General features: G+C 36.6%; 1 protein-coding gene across 1 annotated transcript in view; it reads left to right on the plus strand.

Moving 5' to 3' along the window:
- Positions 1-20311, plus strand: part of EDIL3 (EGF like repeats and discoidin domains 3) — a 233797-nt gene that overhangs the window by 82329 nt on the left and 131157 nt on the right. The window contains exon 3 of the mRNA XM_064404372.1: positions 10022-10051. Coding sequence (XP_064260442.1) covers positions 10022-10051 — 30 coding nt within the window. The remainder of the gene's footprint in view (positions 1-10021; positions 10052-20311) is intronic.

The following is a 20311-nucleotide window of genomic DNA, read 5'->3' on the forward strand; positions in this document are numbered from 1 at the left end:
ACTAAACTCTGGTGTTTTCAGTGGATATCTACATTATAAAGTAGTGTGAGGGGGCATTAGGATAATTCTCAAGCTGCAAGGTAGTACAGAAGAAGAAGCACAGCTAGTGAAAAGTAATAAAAATGTGTATTTCATTGATTTATTCCAGGTCAGCAGGAGACAATAAATTCAGTCAGTCACTTTTATACTTATAAAATGCAACTCACCTAAAGAGCTTTGTGTGTTACAGAGAATCAGGAAGAAGACAGATAGGTGGAAAAAATCCAGCCAAATATTGGCTGTTTAGGTTTAGTACACACTTTTCTCTGTCAGCTTACATATAGTAGGGCATGTAAGTTTGTATGTATGTTTTTTGTGTGTATTTTAAAATCTATAGTGTGTCATTGTGTCTTTTTAATGCAGAGTCATGGATAAAATTCACTAGGTTAAAACATGGAATATTTATGAAGTGCAGCAATTTGCTCAACGGATGAATATTTCATGACTGATATTTTTTATGTCTGATTTCTTCAATGTACCTTCAACTTAGTCACAACAATCTTTGATGTAGAAAGAGCTTGAAGAATGCTGTATACAGTAATTAAAACAGACTTTAAAATAGGTGGTTTAAGGTAAATTTTAATATTGCAGTGGATTTCATTAAGAGGAATATTTTATGTTTGGTGAAATCATCATGAAATCCCCGGTGAAAAAAGGTTTTGGTGGGGGAAATGTTAGTGTTGGGGATTAATTTCTGTCTTTTGCATTTTGTCTTTAATTTAAGCCCTTGTTAGATTTCAGCAACTCCACTGACTTAGTTAAGTCAGTATTTAATGTTAACATTAATAATGCTGTATAAAGTTGAGCAATTGACAATGCAGTGAAACTGCATCTGTTAGCATTTGGATCACCCAGTTCTGAACCTGAACTTTTCCTTGCATGAATATTAACTGGAAAGTGCCACGGGGGCCATGCAAATTATTCATGAGTGCGTGTTAAATTCAGAAGGAATTTTTAACTTTGAAAACAAACACATATCTTTGACCTGAAAACTAACAGAAAAGAAGTCCAACCTAAAAAAAAAGGAATATATATATGAAAATGTATTACTTTCATTTTAATTTTTTTAGACAGTGTTTATTGATGCTTAATTTTTAACTTTTTAAGAGTGCTCTAAAATGGTTGAGTTTTTCTTTTTTCTCTTGAAAAGATTGAAGTTGAGTTGATTTGATGCAAGTATGGAAATTTTTTTTGTTGACCCAAATAAAAAGTTTTCCACTTCTACTTAATGTATACTTTTTAAAATATATAGGTGTAAAAAAAACCAGAAAACCAACAACAAAAGATTATTTTTCAGGTTTTGTCCTGAACTGAGCAGTTGATGGAGAAGACAAGCTGGTAATTTATTTTTTGTTAGTGTATTTAACAGTAATGAAAATCAATCACAGGCTTTCTTTAACATGTGGAGCATCTGCTGGTCATTTTTCCAGATCTCCAGGATGACACACTTAATGTATTTACCCTGAACACTTGAGACAAAGACTACGGAAGAAGAAAAGAAATAGATTCTTTAAATTTAGCGTATTTCAATAACCATAAAATCTCAGGATGGTTTGAATTGGAAGGGACCTTAAAGCCCAATCAATTCCACCCCAGCCATGTCAGGGACACCTTCCCCTGTGCCAGGCTGCTCCAGCCCCAGTGTCCAGCCTGGCCTTGGGCACTGCCAGGGATCCAGGGGCAGCCCCAGCTGCTCTGGGCACCCTGTGCCAGGGCCTGCCCACCCTCCCAGCCAGGAATTATTTCCCAATATCCCATCTAACCCCGCCCCATTTCTTTACGCCTTTTTTTTTTTTTTTTTTTTTTTTGACGAGCACAAGGCCTTACTTGAACCCAAGAACAAGGACAAAAAGTATTGATTTTCATTGTTCTGACCTGAAACGGCCCAAGTTAAAAGCATTTCCAGCATTTCCAGTGCCAAGGAGAACAGATTATAATAGTACTCCTTGTTTTTTGTGATGCATGTGGTGAGACGGGAATGTGTCGAAGACTTCTAGACTCCATCCAACATCAGCTGGATTATTTCCTTCCAGCAGGGAGAGGTCTTACCATCTGTTTGCAGAACAGAAGAGGGGAATATCCAAAACGAAGGGCAGAATTTTAGCACAGCACTCCAGAGCCTGGCAGCTCTTTTTTTCCTCCGAGTGGGAGGCGCTGGTTGGGAACGATTTTGAATTGCAGCCACAAGAAAGGGTGCTAAGCATCCCTTGGAAACCCAAAACCCTGCACTGAAAACGAATAAATGTGCTCTGAGAAATGTACGGGGAAGTGGGTGAGACACGGAAAAATCCATACGCTCAGGATGAAATAAAAACATCTTTAAAAAAAAAAAAAAAAAAAAAGGAGGGAAGAGCTCAAAATCAATAGGCCTGACTCCTACACTAATGAAAAGTGAAGGGCATGGAGGAGCACCAGAGTGCTCACTGATGGCTGCTGTGAAAATGTTTCTTTCAGGGGTGAATTCAGACAGGCTGGAAAAGTGTTGGCTTCCAGTCAACTGTTTTATTCACCAAGATAAGAGAAAAATCAGTCCAAATGGTCTTCCCTTGTTCGTGAGAAAAGGCCTCAATTTCTAGTTATTTTCTGTGAAAGTTAAGAATGACACAGATGAAAAATTAAGAAGAAAAATGCAGCATTTCTGAGAAGAATAAAGGAACCTCACACCAGGTGTATTTCTTCTATTTCCTATCACAGTCCTTTTGCCTAGTTTTCACTTTGTAAAGCCATGCTCCTGTGAGAAAGAGAGAAGAAAATCACCTTCTTTTACACTTGAGCATGTTTCTCATTGGGCATTCCTGTTTGTTGAAGTACAGGTGTGAGTAAAGAAGTTTGTGTGTTCAGTAAAACCAGTGTAGGAAACAGAAATTTGTTCAAATTGGCCAAGTTTTAAAGTAAACTTCCTTACCAGTCACATTTCAAGGCAGAACAATGTATTATTTTTCAAGAGCTCTGGCTTCAGCATGGCCTCTGCAGATACCCTTTGACAAATTGATACATGGCTTATTATTACTGTTTTTAACCCCAGATCTGTGGTGATAAATTTTTGAGATCTAGATTAGGGCAGTGTTTTATAGAAACTGGGTATTACTGACATTGTTTTGCCAGTCTACCTACACATATTTTTCAATGTACATTTTTCAAAGCTAAACAATAATGGAATCAGATAGGCATTTATTCTGGTTGTACTGAAGTTGAATATAAACCCAATATTGGCTATAAAGTTTATAGAATCTTCTTTTCCTTCTGCCCAACCAGAAAAGATAGAAGAGAGTACTTGTGTGTCTATTATTCCTAAAGCAGTAGGTTCCAGTCTCTAAACTCTACCTGAACAATGAAAGTAGTGTTTTAATTATTCAAGAATATCCTTTTTGCCTTTCTAGCACCATGACTTGATTCTTCTCCCACACCTGTGCTCATGCTGGGCAGCTTTATGGTGGAGCATTTTCTTTGAAATTAAATTCTTTAAAATGGATTTCTGTGAAATGAAGTTCTTTCCCGAATTTACAGAAAAAAAGATTAAAAACCACACACTGAACCAAATTGACGTGTCTCCCTGCATGGGACCCCCTCCAACACCACATCTCTTATTTTATCTGCCATCTGCTCCTTTGAATTCTCCTCTTGGCACCTTATTCAATTTACAGTTCAGGTTTCCTGTGATGGAGGTCGTGTTGTGTTATTAAAGTAGCACGCCAGCCCCCAGTCAGGCTGGACAGGGTACTATACACTTATATTGTGAATAAATAAATATATATATATATATATATATATAAAAAGCTGTTAATTTTTTTTAGGGCCTGTAATGAAGCCAGTTATTTCCCCCAAGAACTGTATGCCCCTGGTCCTGTGCAGTTTTATTCATTTATGATGTATTTTCTGTGGCCATTGAGTCCTTTTTGTCTAATTTCAAACAAAAGACTTTTAATATTGGTGGCTCAGTGTTTTAAGAGGTGTTGCCCAGTCTTAATGCTTTTATGATGAAGTTGCTGGTTTATACACCTTCATTGCCCAGAAAGGATGGCAGCACAGTCTTTGCTACTGGCACATTAAGTAATTTGCCAAAACTCACAAAGTATTTGGGAAAGCACTGAAAATTTCAGGATTCATATTTATCCTGAAATTTTTAGGGTTTGAAAGTCTCTGGGATTTCCTGTGTACTTGTTTAACATCCCAGTATGTGTTTCCACAGGGCAGAGTGGACAGTCTGGGTGCAATTGCCTGGCAGCAAGCCAGCTGGTTGAATTTATTTTTGGGGTTAAAAATAGCAAATACTGTGACAAAAAGCTCATTTATTAAGATTAGTGAATGATATTACAGGACTGAATAGAGTTGACGTTTATTTATCTTAACTGCTATTTTCTCATCTGTTTGGGGCATTTTTTATAGCTTTTTTTGAATCCTTTTTCATGCTGCTGGATGTTGTATATTGAACAATTTCAGGTGGTATGGTACAGATAAAATACCACACAGAGAGACCTAATCCAGCCTCCTGTACCAGCCCAGAGCCAGCAAAGATTCAGTGAACATCTGAGTGGGCTTTTATTGCATTTTTTGTTTTCTCCCCCAGGTGGGAGAATAGCCATAAAATAGAAAAGTATTATCACCATGATGGCTTTGCAGTGTGGTTTGTGATGTTATTTTAAAATTCTGCATTCACATAAGAACAGGTAGTAAAATTTCCCTTAAAACACACAAAACAACCAAGTGAAACAGCTTCAGGCAAGTGACTGAAATATGAAAAGATGAAATTGTTTGGCTTGAAAGGCAAAGCTTTCTCTCTGTGACTGTGGGTATTTCCCAGGTAGGATTTTTGCATCCACAATAACAGATGCTAGGAGGTACCTACTTCTATAACTGTATTTTACAGCCTTTTTTCAGCATTTCATTTTAAGATTATACATTTGGTTGCTGGAGAGTGCTCTTTGACACTTAAAAAAGCAAAGACTTTTGCACTTTGATTTGCAGCTTTATCCCCTTTTACCTTTTTGAGTTCACTTATTTCTTTGGACACCAAAGTGTCAGGGGCACCTTCTCATTACATTTTCTGCTCTTTTGGAAGGTTCACATATTCTCAAATCTGCATATGGCATCGTGAGTGTGTGTGTAAAATTCTGTGATATTTCAAGCCACGCCAGACTACTCCTGGTTTCAGAATTACAATTTTCAGTGCTGTTGTGCCTTTGGCAGAGCTGGGATCCTTGGCAAGGAGTGGAGCTGACTAAGAACTCAAGAAGTGCTTTAAAACTTAATTTCTTTACACTGTTTTCTATAAGAAAGATCATCCTGACAAATACCAGGGAGCTCCTGCCTTGTTCTAGAGAGGTATAAATGTAAAGGCTCCTGAAAAAAACCATTATCTAATCTTGTCTTTTACAAAATGTAGTATTTCACCTACATTAAATTTTTATTTGGTATTTAAACATATTCTCATTCAGCACTGATGGCCCTGATGATTGGTAAAAAAGGAAGAACATTAGGAATGGATTAGATGCCTTTATTGGCATTTCTAGGGCTGTCTTTTTGAGACACTCGTACTCCGGATTTTAATAATACACGGTATTTTGCTCAGACCCACTTGTTTATTAGAATTTATTTTTCTTGAAATAAAACAATGAGGAAAGAGTAAGTTTTTTCATAGATTTTAAGTGCTTAAATCGATGTAAACCTGTGGGAAGTGATACATCTTCTCTACTAAGTGCCAGGGGCCATTTTTGGGGTTTCTTAATTAATATATTTGTTTTCCATCGAACATCTGTCACCCGAGCAGAGTTTCATTAGTTCATGGAGAGTTATCTCTGCCATGCACTGGTGAGGGGCCTGGTGTGCTCCTTCTGGCTTTGTTTTTGTGCATTTCTGTGTGTTCTGCTGTGCCTTTTTTATCCGTTTCTTTGGGGTGTTTCTTGCGGTTTTTCAGGGGTTTGTTATTTTTGGGGTTTTTTTTCCTTTTTTCTCATGAATGAGTGCAAAACCAGCTTGGCCAGCAGAAGCAGGAAGGAAGCAAGTGCTGCTCCAAGGGCCTGTGGATGCTGAATTCTGTCAGATGTGGAGAGAAGGGAGAGACAGGATTCTCGGGCACATCTTTTCAGTGGAACATCTGTAGCATTAAAATCACATTCCTAATGACTACAGCTGAGATTTTGGGAAGTCAGTCAGTCTTCCTTGCTCGCAGGTCCTCTGAGACCCCTGAGGTTTGATGCTGAGCAGACTATAATTTATTTTTGATGCTGCATTCAGGAAAATGTTATTTTTCTCTTGGAGCTTACTGTTCCTTTGGATAATTTTGTGTCTTGTGCAGATTTTCCATAGGGATAATGCCATATATTTCTAAGTTTATTCCTTTTGTATATGAGCCTAACATTTTATTTGAATGTTAAAAAGCCCTTCACATTAGTATAAACTTAACACAAGCTTTAATATAATGCAAATCTAGTGTAATGTGTCATAACATACGACATAGCATAGCAGGCTGTTACACTGAATCTCCCTAAACCAAGATACTTGTGCTTCAAAATTCAGATTTTTTTTTTTCCCCCAGACCTGTCAATGTTTCTGCCATTGTAACAGAAATAATCAGGAGTCTGGCAGAGATATTCAGATACTATCCAAGCATTGCCTTTCTGCATTATTTCTCTTAAGCTAATGTTGGATGACATGTCACCTGGTATAGGCTATCCAAACCTGCCCTTGTCTTCTTGGTTGTTTTTTTTATCCCACTTATATCATGCAGCATTATTCACCTCTAAGAAAAACAGAATTAAGCTTTCCCAAGTGAACATCAGATTTTTTTCTGAAGAAGATAAAATCCAACCTCTCTCCTTCCATATATCTTATATTTTGTCAATGATGCATTAAAAGGAAAATGCATTGTGGAAAATGCTTTAAAGCTGTAGAGTAATTTACAGCTTAAGGTCATGCAGTGCTGCAATCAGACCATGACTTGGGGGTGTCTGTGACTTTTTTGGGGGCTTTATTTATTTTTTTTTTTGTTAAATTACTGGGGGAGTCAGGAGGAGGACACCAGGCTGATAGGGACCCACCACCCACAGCAGTGAGTCACCAGCCTCTACCAGCCCAGCTGAGCAAGGCAACTCCATCTGAACTCCCTCTCCACTCCTCTGAAACAAGCAAAGAGTAAATTACACATAATTACCCTGGGGATGAGTCACTATATAAATAGATTTTTAAAATAACTAAGTGTTTTAAATCACTGCTGACGGGGAAAAAAAAAAATGGTGGTGTCATGTAGGAAATTTTTGGTGTGGTAATTTAGTGTATTTCCTTAAGAAGTGGAAAGCAGAGTGCTGATATTGCATTTGAGCTGGTATGATAAAGCAAAAGTAGATATATTCTTGGAGTACTCAAGATCTTACTAAAGGCTGGTTTTTTAAACATGTTTTATTAACCTAAAGGGAGGTAAAAATATCCTGTCACAAAAAAGCAAGAGATTAAGTTAATTTAATTTTTTCTAGAAGTCTGTTTGAATTGTGAACAGGTTCAGAACTGCATTTTCATTTCCATTTTTAATACTCATCTTTAATTTCTGTCTAGGATTAAGAAATGCATTATTGACAAGTAGAATTAGGTCTTTTTGCAAAAGCAGCTCTCACTAACTCTAACTGAGACAAGAAAAGAGCATAGTCTATTCCTGGATGAGCTTAAACCAGCAATCAAACAGCCAAAATTAATTAAATAAACAAGGAAAGTAACATTATTGGCATACCATTTTGGCATCTGAGTGATATATTCAGCTGAGATTCAGCTATCCTGTTTTATTTAGATGTGTACCTAAGTGCAGAGTGGTCCCTCTGAAACAACCATGAGAGTAGCAACAGAATCCAGCTTTGAATTGCTAATGCTGCTATTCATCCTGGTAATTAAGTCTCAGAATATTATTCAAATAGCAGGCTGAAGGAAACGGTTACTGGAATAAATATTCCTTGTGTAATTGGACAATTTTGTTTAACCAGTTTTAAAGCAGACTCTCCAGTACTGTGAATTATTTTTCACTCAGGCAGCAGCAGAGCTGGAAGCTAATATGGATTTGGGGCATTTGTAAAATTCCTGCTTTCATGTTCTGTTCTGTCTGTGTTGAAGTTGTCTCTTCCATGGTACCCTGAGAAATTGCAACCTACTTTATTGACTTAATTTGTAGTTTGTTTATTTACTTCAGATTCTGTTCTAAGATTTAAATATTCCAAATATTCTGCTTTGGGGGCTTGTTTTGTTGTTTTTGTGGGGTTTGGGGGAGTGAAGTTCTTTGGTCTTTTTTTTTTTAATGGTTGGTTACTTTCTTTGGTTTTTGGGGGTTTTTGTGTGTGTTTATAGTCAGCTTTCATATTGTTAAATTAATAATGTAGCTGATTACTTCAAGTTAAAGGCAGTGGTATGGTATTTTCAATTTTTTTTTTTCATTACCTTGAAATCCTCTGCTACCACAAACACATTTTCTTTAAATCTAGTTTAGGTAGTAAAAGAGGATGTTAAAGCTTGATGTGATCTTTACATATATGCAGTGCATAATGGATTAATCTATTTTCAAACCACACATTCAAACATTAAATAAGGAGCTACAGAAGGCAAGGCTCTGCTAAGTACCATGTTTAGGCCATTTTAAATTATGCCTGACATAATGTTATGTTTTTTCTGTGTAGCCTTCTTCAGGGTTTATCTAAACGCCAAACTTTAGAAATAAAAATCACCTGTTTACCTCTGATGACTGTGGTTAGAGACAAGATGGTTGAATTACTTGAGAGAGTAATTCATTATTTCCTCTCGATTAGATCTGACAGTCCCCAAAAGGACACCGTGCTACCCTGCAATTAGGAATAACTGATGTGTTCAGCACTGGTTGTCACATACACTTGCATACAGAATATTGTGCTGAATTAACCAAGGTTTATGGCCTCTCTCAGTTGCACTTGGTGTCTGTTGACAGGTTTTTTTTGCCAAAAAAAGGGAAGGTCTCCCTGCTCCTCTCCTAGTTTCTGCCTGCATAAAACATGGGGTGATAGCAAAAGAAAGAAAAGAAAAAAAAAAGTAAATTTACCAAGTGTGGTGGTGGTCTTTGAGGAAATGTCTGAAATTTTTGGCCATGCCATGTGCAAGGTCTGTCAGGGTGGACAATGCCAGGAGTGTTGTCTGAGCTGGTTCTGCAAGAAATCAAAGCAGGAGGAGCTTCCATTTCAACTGGCAGCAGGAAATTGTTAAAAGAGAAAAAGCAAAAGTAGGGATATGTGTGTTTAATATCTCTAAAGAGCCTCTATATCACATTTATAGAGAGCTCTCTCACTTCTGGGTCCTTTTTGCAGCATCCAAGTGAGAAACACTTCAATTGAGCTTTTACTGCCATCCAAAAAGTTTTTCAAGGCTGTGAAGAGACCATTTTTGTGATGCATGTGTATATAAACCACACTGACTAAAAGAAGAGAAAGAATTAGGTCACTGATGTACTTTTAAAGTTCACTTTTGCTGGGAATATGTCTGTTTCCTTCTTTTGAATGTGAGGGTAATAGATAGTCCAGAGCCATCAGTGCTTTTTGATGGTAACTTAAGGCAATTTAATGGATATCTGTCAACAAAAGCAAGGGGTGAAGACAGGATTTTTATTGCTTTTCCCAGAAAAATAAACATCTGGAATGGGGAGCCCAGTGGTAGCTGTGTGCTTGACAGAAACACACATGCACACACAACCCACCCCAAAACTGCCACTTTGGCCCCCTAACTGCCCAGTTTCAGAATCAGCAATTCCCACCAGGCTGGGAAGAAGCTGAGTGGAACAGAAGGGGTGGAGATTTATGAAAATAAAGTTTTTATTTATATCTAATTGCTTTTATGTTAAGAAAATGTAAATAATACAAGCATTAGCATTACATGGATTTCTTCATTTGTATTTTTTTCTCTTTCTCTCTTTGTCTTTCCCTTCCTTCCTCTTCCCATTCCCTGTCCCTGCCTCCCTCCCCACTCCTGACACCTTTTTGCACAGCCTCCATTGAAGAGGACCCAACTTCAGCAGGTATGAATTATTTACTTTACATCTGCATTGTGGTAACCATTTCTTGAGGGCTGCCTTTACTAAAGTCATTTCAACCTGTTTCATTTTATGTATAACTTGGTAAATATCACAGTTGGGATCTATCCTCTTTTCTCTGTTCCCCCCTCCTTTTTCTTCTCCTTCTCCTCAACTCAGAGTCAGCAGGAAATATAATCCTCCTGTAGCATTTAAAGACATCAATAGCATTTTCCTTCCTTCTTTCCTTCCTTCCTTCTTCCACGCTTAACCTGGCATGTCAAGCTTCAGATAACAGAATGATTCAATCAGGAGTTGAAAAAAAAAAAAATCAGTGTTTTTTTAGTTCTTTTTTTTAATGTTAGATTTTTCTCCTGTCTTTATGCTGGCAAAACTCAGTCACCTGGATGATGCCCCAAAACTGACATCCTTTAAAGAGCTGGGAACAAGCAGTGAAAGAAGGGAAAAGAAAGGCAGCAGATGCAGAAGCATCGTGCACAAAGAAAACATTCTCCAAACGATGGCTGGGGTGTCTGCTCAGAGAACTTTTATTTCCATTGACAAGCTGCCAAGCAGTGAGAATGGTTACCATCACAGTCATAAAAATTAGTTTAGGAGCTCCCAGAGAGACACAAACGCATCGTGTTTATTTTATTGTGAAGATTAACTATTTCTAATTAATTGGCAATCCATTAGCTGGGGAGTATTTAAAGAAAAAAGGAGACAGTGTACCAGAGAAGAATGCCACTGAGCAGCCTAACATATTTGAAATGGCACTGAGTTGTACAAACTCAGCGAGCTAAAACATCAAATAAATGGGGAATCACTTTATAGTGGCTTGTTAAAAGAAGGAAAGGCCTCCAGAGGAGCAAGAGAGAAAAGGTGAGGAAAGTGAATGAAGAGAGGAAGATGGCAAGGAAGGATTGAACACTGTTTACAACGCTAACCTACAACTTGGGAGCAATATAAGTAATTAGGATACAGGAGAGAATAATAAATGAAAGGACAGAGAACAAAGCCAAGAGTAGAATGTGAGAGAGGGAGAGTAGTTAAGACTAGAACTGAATACAAAAAGAAGCAAAAGGGAGCTTTAAACATGAATGTAGCAGCAAAATGAGCACGAAGGAGGACTGGGATGAGAAATAACGCTGCAAAAGAGAGAAAAAAGAGGAATTTGGGGAAAAAAATGTAGAGTAGTCACACACCCCCATGGAACATGCATTCTAATTACTAAATACCAACTTTCAAGTCTCCATTTCTTGAGAGATCTGCCAGTCTTGGAGTTTTCATGGGAAGTGTTTCAGCAGAAACCTACTGCAGCCATGCAACAGAAACATTAGAAAAGGATGGGGTTTTTTTTTACTTAGGAAAGAACAAAACCCCCAGCCATTCTCCCTTTAGGGAAATACTTTAAATGCACATGTATTTTTTAGAGGACCTCCCAAAGACATGGCCTCTCTCTTTGAACACCACTGCTGTTTTTGTGAGAGCCCCACACTGTGATCTGGCCAAGCTACCCAGGTACATCAGCTGAAAAATGTTCAAGTGGAGAAAAGTGGAATTTATAACACAGCCACGTGGGCTGACTACAGATATGATTTATACTAAGAGAAAAATCCATGCATAAAGTGCAATCTAACATTAATTTCTATCTTAAAACTTTGGAAGCAATGCTAGGTCTTCAGATGCTCCATAATTTATAGTTCCTATTGATTTTGCTGTAAGATATGACCAGATGTTGCTGTTTTGAAAGTAACAGATTAGTTCTGCACTCTTACAAGATTGTTTTAATACAACTTATTTCTCAGATTGCATTGGCATTTTTAAAACTGTGGGTTCTGCTTAAAGCAGATTCCCTTCCCTCAAGGTAGGAATGCAGCTGTGCAGTTTGGAAGTTGCAGGATAGCAGAAAAATAAATAGAAACTGCATTCAAAACCTCATGCACTCACCTAGAGCCTTTCAGTGGCATGTGCCTGGTAAAGACAGTGTTATACAATACCAGATTTTGCTTTTTTACACAAAAAAAAAAACACAGCAAGTTTCCTCCCATTAATGAAATTTATCCAATTATTATTCATACACATAGTGTTTTTCCAACAAATGCCTTCACTTGTGAAAAAACATGAGGTAGGATAAATTGCATCTAATGTTTTTATGAACACTATTTCAACACTTACTGAAAATTACGAAGTTTTAATTAACCTGTGATCAGGACCAAAACTGAAATTTCCCTTCTTGTTTAATCAAAGGGATGAAACACTGGTTTGAGTGTTCCCATACTCTGGTTTTTTGGGATAAGGTCTAGCTGCTCTGACAATGCCATCTGTGAGAAATCTTGCAGAAGCAAAGTTTTAAAATTTAAAATCTTACTTTGAGTGTTGCAACCAGTAAGTTAAAGATTAATAATCCTGTAAGTGCCCTGTAGTTATCCCCCTATAGAAATTATATTTCACTGGAGTTCCTTGAGTTTCACAGTGCTTCAGACTAATTATAACCCAATGTTTTTCACCCAAGCTGTTTTACAAAGAAAGATAAATCAAGGAGTTTTTCCAGGTACTCCTCACAGTTTCAACAAAGTTTTCCTTAGCAATGCCTGTGGGTAAGCATTATTCCAGATCTGTTTTTTCTTTCCTGTTAAATACCTATGATTTTATGTCACTGTGGACGTCTTAACACTATTTTGAGTAATTTCTTCATTTGTTTTGACTTAAAATCAAATAGAATAAAATAACTTAATTAAATTATTATTTAATTAAATAATTACTTAATAAAAGTAAGAAAATCTTAGGAAAATTCTCTCCTTTCCATGCTTTTTTTTTATCCTATCCATATGTGACATGAGTCTTTGAAAGTTGTTTGTTGAGCCAGGAGGAGACTCCTTTGTTGACAATAATTTTTAAAAGCCTGATATAGCAAGAAACTCCTGCTAGATGTCCTGCTGCTTGAAGCTTTTCATCCCAAAAATGTTTCCCCATGGTTTTATGGATTCCCCCCCATGTCTCCTCAAGGAGCCTGGAGTAGTTTCTACAATTATTAAAGAGTGATTCTTCCAACACCTGATGAGACAGAGCACAGCAGTTTGTTCACTTGTCTCTGCACAGTGATTTTGACTGAGGTAATAAATATATTTCCTTTGAGATCATCACTTAACTGGAGCCATTCCTTGCCTCTGCCAATGATTTTTTTTTTTTTTAATTTTTAAATTATAATGCTTTAGGAAACGTGGCATTTTTTCCTTTGCATTCCATCTATACAACATATGTAAACACATTTAGAGTTTCATGGTAATAAAAGCTCTTTTACAGGGTGAGTTTTGCTATTGTCTTAATTAAGTTCAGGTGTTGTAGTGGTTAAAGATTCACTACATGACAGGGCCTCCCTCTTCAAAGACATTACTAGAAAGTAATCCTTTCAACAACTTTGTGGTAGAGTATGCAAGCTACACTGAATATTTGTGTATCTAAGGAAAATATTTGTGTATCTAAGGAAAATTATAATACCCTTCCAAAATGCCATGTGAGATTTAACCTGTTCCTTCTTCATTTAGATTTTTGACTTACATAAAAATTGTTTTAGCATGTTTTTCCTAAAAATGCAAAAAACACAGGGGGGACAAATCACTTGAGAAAGAATAAATGTTGAAAACGTCTTATCAAAAGAAAGAGACTTTGGCTGTAAAAATCTAAAGAATTAAGTTTATTTCATTAAAGGAAATTAATGGAATTTTATAAAATAATTACAAAGGAAGAGCACAAGTTCCAGGATGAAAGTTGTACTATACACAATAATTACAGTTATCAAAAAGTCATGAGAAATGGAGATCTAAAACTATTGAGACTTTACCTTTAATTACTTACCTATTACCCTTACTCTAGGAGCATGGTATTAAGCAATACCTGAAAGGCAAATTCCAGAATAAAAATCAAAACACAAGTTTCATGCTCTGTTTGTTTCTGCTAGGAGAACTCCAGGTTTCTCTGGTGCTTGTTTTCTTCCCTGGATCTCCTGTGTTTAAGAAGCTTTTTAAAGAGGAATACCAAAACATATTCTGTTGGTGTTTGTCTTTTTATACACAGAATTAAAAAAAATATGGTTTACAGTAAGACAATACATTTTAAAAAAATGAAAAATTAAAGGTAATGTAAATTATTTTGGTCAATAGATATTCCAAAGCTGACTTGTTGGGTGCAGCCTTGACGACTCTTAGGAGAGTATTTCTGCTGGAGTTATTTGATCCTCAGAAATAAAATTGTTCATGAGACATGTAGAGTTTAAAAAAAAGCCAAACAACAGAATGGAACTTGTACTATAAAAATGTAAAGGATTTAATTTTTTCTATCTAAATGTCTTTGCATTTAAAATTTTACTGCATTGCCATTTTTTAATAGAATTAAACCACTAGACATATTATTATTAAGATCCCATATAGAAGTTTAATATTACCTTCTTATTCAGAATATCAAATTTTCATGATTTTGATTTCTTATAACAATATAAAGTTGAAGGCATGAGGGTTCCATTTGCCTCCAATCTTAACCAGATTTATAATAGATCGTTTAAAATAATTTTAATTTATACGCTTAACAATAGGCAGATTTAGATGGGATGCATTTTTCCTTTTCTTTCCTTGTTTCATGTCAGGAAATTATTTTGCCATTTGGTGCTGCCCTGCTTATCAAAGAGCAGGTGAGATATATTTGGTCAAAATTCTGGCCACTTTGTGTCCTTGGTTCTCAGAAAATGAGACTAAGACTTGAAATGAAAAACATTTGAGATTGTACTGGCATTAATATTTACATGAAAATTATCCTTATATCCTTATACAATAACCATACCACACCTTTGTCCTTAAAATACTTAACTGATGTGGGTTTAACATTGAGTTTTACAATTTTACAGAAGAGTCTCTCTTCTCCATGAAAATAATGCCCAGAGAGGCTTTATTAAGAGGTATTATTAAGAGATTTTATTAGGTAGGAAAAAAGAAAAAGAAAAAGAAAGAAAAAGAAAAAGAAAAAGAAAAAGAAAAAGAAAAAGAAAAAGAAAAAGAAAAAGAAAAAGAAAAAGAACAAACAAGGAAAAAACCCCAAACAAAGAACAAAAACACCAGGAAAAAAAAAAAAAAAAAACCAAAAAAAACGAAAACCAACAAACAAACAAAAAACCAAACAAAGAAAAGCCCAAACAAACAAACACAAAAAAAAAAAAGGGCAATAAAACGTGTCTTCTTCAATGGTTACTATGATCAGTTTTGGACCTGGGTGATCTTTTTGGTCCCTTCCAACCCAAACCATTTTATGATTCCATGACGATCAGAAAAGAGAAACCAAACCAGATTTTTCTCTCTCTTTTTTTATTCCCTTTTTTTAAATTTTATTTTAAGTTATTGACATGAAAGTTTAAAAATAGGATCATGCCATGTTTAATCTGCTTTCTGTGTCACCCTCAAAGCATCAAGGATGTGTCTGGTCAAGTCTCAAGGACTTCAGTTTCCTGCCCACTGCACAGCAGGATCTGGAGCTGTGGTTTTGTGACAGCTCCCAGGCTGTCTTTGGGGCCACAGTGTTTTTGCTGTGGTGTGCAAAGCTCTTCCATTTCACACATTTCAAAGAGGGAAATCATCCCTCAGAATTATTCTAAGGGAAAGGATTTGCCATTCCCCCAGGGGCTGTACCACAGATTTACTGTCTTGCTGAACTTGGTTTACGCATTTGTAGCAATTCCTTTTCCTTTTTTCTTCTCCAAATACATATTTTATTTTTTTTCCCAGTGCCTGGAGCTAGCTTGCTAATTACTTTTCCATCTATTCCAAGCAAAATATAGACTAAATCAGAAAATTATGTAAAGGTCATATTGAACCCCATTCTGATGGAAATGAGGCTTATGCAATAAAAATAGTCCTAGATGCCAGGTGGCACTGAAGGCTATTGCAGCAGCCTGTCACATTTAAAAGCTGGAAATCTTGCTTAGGTCAGGAATGAAAATTAATTAGTATTTTTAGCCTATCCCTTAGTGACTGTCCATCCACATATCATAAAAATAACACAGTTTGGCAAAATGGCTTGCTTCTTTTCAAGCTTGACATAAAAGTGAGCTAGGAGTTTGGAATCAGTCTGCAGTGCTGGCAGCTGCCTGAGAAACCCAGGCATGGGCATTTTTCTATAATCTGCACAGTTTCAGAAAGTGGCATTGGTGGTGGTTATACAATATTCACGCCAGTGACAAATAAAGTGGGAGATCATATGGTATCCCCTAAACCAGGTACTGATTTCTGTAATGAACTTTTCCTTCTGTCTGCTTTTCCCTTTCTTACCTGAATTTTGACACATAAGCTTTCCAAGATGAAGATTTTCATGCCAGACATCTGCCTCAGACTGATCAAGGCTGGATGGAGAAACCTGGTTTAGTGGAAAGTGTCCCTGGGGGTGGTACTGGGTGATACTTAAAAGTCCCAACCCAAATTCTGTGATTCTATGGGGTCTGTATCAAAAGGGTAATTTTACACAAGTGCAGCTGTTCCCATCTGGGAAGCAGTGTTCCCCAAAAAGAGATTTTGCAGGTGTCTAGTCCTTACCAGGGCAGATAAAAAGAGCAGGACTGGCTCTAGCTCTGGGCAGCTAAGAGAAGTGAATTTTAAAAAATTCCAATTGTTATTATTTGGTATTTATTTCTCCATCTTCTGAAGATGAGGAAGGAATGAGAAGATGAACGAGGTACTGTTCTGATTGCTGCAGGGATCTCAGTAGACTTTGCTGCTCCTTGAGTCCTCTGTACCCTGGACAAGTAGAGTTGAAACATAGAATAATTGTACAAAAAGAACACCTTTTTTGGGGGAGGTGCTATGTTTTGGAAGTGAACCACTTCACTGGATGTGGCATTGAGTGCTCTGCTTGGTTTCACAGTTTGGGATTGGTCACAGGTTGTACTCCTGCTCCTGCAGGTTTTTCCCAACCCCAGTGATTCTGGGATTCTGAGGAAAAGCTAAACATGACAGAGAAGAGTCGACAAAACCCTCTGCTGCTAGAAAGGCTTTTCACCTGAGAAGTGCTGAAAAGCGAGAGGAGAAATTCTTGGGGAAGGAAGGTGACAGGCAAAAAATAAAATGGGATTAATGAGTTGAGCATGGGCACAGAGGGAGGGATGCAGAGGGAAAGGAAGCAGTGGGATGATCTCCATGGGCTTGGCTGCTCCAGCTGGAAGGGCCTCATCCATAATGAAATTTTCCTGGTGGAGTCGGTGTTCACTTGGTTCAGCTCCTTGATCTCTCCTGCCATGCAGTGGCATGTGTGTTCCCATCAGGAAGGGGAATTTGGTGGGAATGTGCATTGAATGATGGAGTGGAGATGAAGAAATTGCCTCCTCTGGTAAAATACTGGGATTACATTTCACTACATACTCCCATCCTGCCATTAGATATGTAGAAACTGATACAAAAAGAAGAAAATACTAATTAAAGCAAACCAAGCAGAATTAGTGGTTGGTTGAGGATTTAGCAGCAGGTTAACAAGCCCAATGAAAAGGCTTCTAATCAAAAAACAGCAGCACAAGGAGGTTTACTTTATGTTTATTTTGGGTTTTAAGTCTTATGACCATCTTTAAAGCACTAGATTGACTGTGGAAATAGAAAGAATACTGAGGAAGAAATTTCACTCCTTTACAGTGCAAATTTAAATGATTTTTAGTTGCCAAGGCTTTTTATTGCACGCCAATACAGGAGACAAAACATTGAATAATGACCCATTTGTAGAAAAGCTGTTCCTGTTCAAAGGAAAAAAAAATTAATTAAAAGAAATATATTAATTGAAATTAATATAAATATAATATAAATAATTTAAAATTATTACTTCTTACAACCATACCTTTTCAATAATTAATATTTTATTACATCAGAGTGTTAACAAGCCTGAGTTCAAACAGATTAGGTGGCTGCTAAGGAAAGCATAGAGGAAGTCCCAAGGAAAGCTCTGGCAGGTGGCAAAGTACAGAGAGCATGGCTGAACTGAGAGAATTTGGTACTTCTGTTAAATTCAGCCTCCTTTGAGGCTGATTGTATAATCAGGATCTTGTATTTTGAGATCTTTAAGTCTGTCATTCCCTGAAAAGAGAAAAAAATGTTGAAGGAAGATTCTGCCTTATTATTCTGAAAAACAGTGAAATGTTGGGCAAGACTAAACAGCCCTCTTTAAACTGTGTCAATGAAAAAACAGGTAAAATTCAGATTTATTTCTTATCATAAAGAGACTATAAATTGCTTTAGGGGCACGGAAATATCAAGCAAAGGCTTGAATGAGTTCACTCAGACAGGACCATGGGGATTTCTGCACATATACAGCAATTTCTTAGATGATTTCTTGCAGTAGCAAATATGTACCACCTCATTCTCATCACTTTTACTCATATATTGACTTTCCATATGCTAATCACTCCTTGCAAGAGCCAAGACCTTCCTGCTTTCTTTTGTCTTAGAAATGGAATAGATTATTTTTTTATTGTATATTGTTTTGAAGTTTTACTAATGCAATTAAAGTGCATTTTGCTTTTTTCTACTGGAAATATTTTTGAGAAACTATGCTTTACCTGAGATCATGAATGTCCTTTATTAGGCCTGCAAAAGAATGATATATGGCATTCAGCTACCTGTGTATTGAGTAATCATACATATCCATTTGTAGTAGTTTAAAAAAAAAATTAAAAATAACTATTTCTGTATATTTTTCTCTTCCATCTTTTTTCCTGTCATCTGCAGTAGTCTTCCTTACAAATAAATGCCTTGTGACTTCAAAACAAAATCATGGCAAAACCATTTACGTACAATCCACATTACTGTAAAGCAATAAAATGCTAAATGAAAATTGTCAAAGTGACTGAAGATTAGTAAAAGGCCAAAAGATTTGCCAGTCCAGTTCATATTCCAGACACAACTTCCACTGGCTGCCAGGGGAATTGTGGCTGTGTGGCAACTGTTGCGATAAAAATAACAATTATGGAATTGTAAAATGTTCCAATTATGAACACAGTTGTCATTTTAATTGTAACATGCTCCCATGAATGTCCAGTTGTCTATTAATAAAAATATGCTAGCAAGAAATCAACATTTATACACTTTGAAAGTTATTTGTGTCAAATAACCTGAGAAATGCCTTGGAATTCTTGAAATTTTATTGGAATGGCTGGAATAGCTACAAGGAAAGCACAGCCCAAGAACAAAAAGGTCTGGGTAGAGATTTATGTATTCAATTTTCCTGCAGCACTGTGTTTTAACAAAGCATGAATTAACACCCTACAGTAATATTACAAGTCAGTGTTACAGTTATTCATGAATTTCATTAGTTTCGACTTTTTGACAGAATTTCATCCTGCAGAACAGTTTATTTATTAATATGCACTAAGGGAAAGAGTGAGAGTATTTCAATATCTCTCCATGTTGACCAAAAATGTCTCAATTTCATTGTTTTAATACAGTCTCCTAAATGGCTAAATATTTCTACTGGGGTTTTTTTCCTGCTAAACAGTAATGGTGGGCTTTTCTTTTTTATATAAAATACAGATCAAACATCCTGCCAGGTGTGTTCTGCTCTAACCCCCTATGAGCAGGGGCAGGGAGAGAAAATGCAAAGCAATGTGTTTCTCATCAGGTCTTGTTTCCATCTCAAGTTTTTATAGAATAATACAGGCTATGCAATATAACATTCTAACAAATTCAAAATAAGTTTTTTGCCTCAAAATGTTTTAAGTCATGCAGTTGGATGTGTGTCGCAAGCTACCTATAATCCAGATGAGGGTGGGCATCAGGAAAGGCTCTATGGCTCTGATGCCAAAAGATTTTTTGGTTTTTTATATATTTCTTTCATCTGTTTGCAGCTCTGTCAAGTATTATTTTATAATTATACATTTTTTTCAGTGGGTGACCAAAACAAGGAGGCGATTACCACATTAAATGTACTTCTAACTGGGGATTCTCATCAATTATGCTAATTTGATAAACTGATACAAGTGTCAAAGACTTGTATCACATTTTCTTTCAGCCATAAGAGTACCTGGAGGACCTTCAATAAACAGTAACATCTTTTTATCACTTCAGTCTTGTTTGGCTCTTTTAGGGGCTATAAGGCAAAATCTCCAGTAGAAGTTTGCCATGCCATTCCCTATAGGAATAAATTATTTCCCTGGGGAATGCTCAAGCCCCAGCCCTGGAAGGCAAAATTTACCTGTGCTGAGAGCTGTGCTTGAACTCCTTATCACAATCTATTGCATTGTGTGTAATG

The sequence above is a fragment of the Passer domesticus genome, chromosome Z (genome assembly GCF_036417665.1).
Source record: "Passer domesticus isolate bPasDom1 chromosome Z, bPasDom1.hap1, whole genome shotgun sequence".
Classification (NCBI taxonomy): domain Eukaryota; kingdom Metazoa; phylum Chordata; class Aves; order Passeriformes; family Passeridae; genus Passer; species Passer domesticus.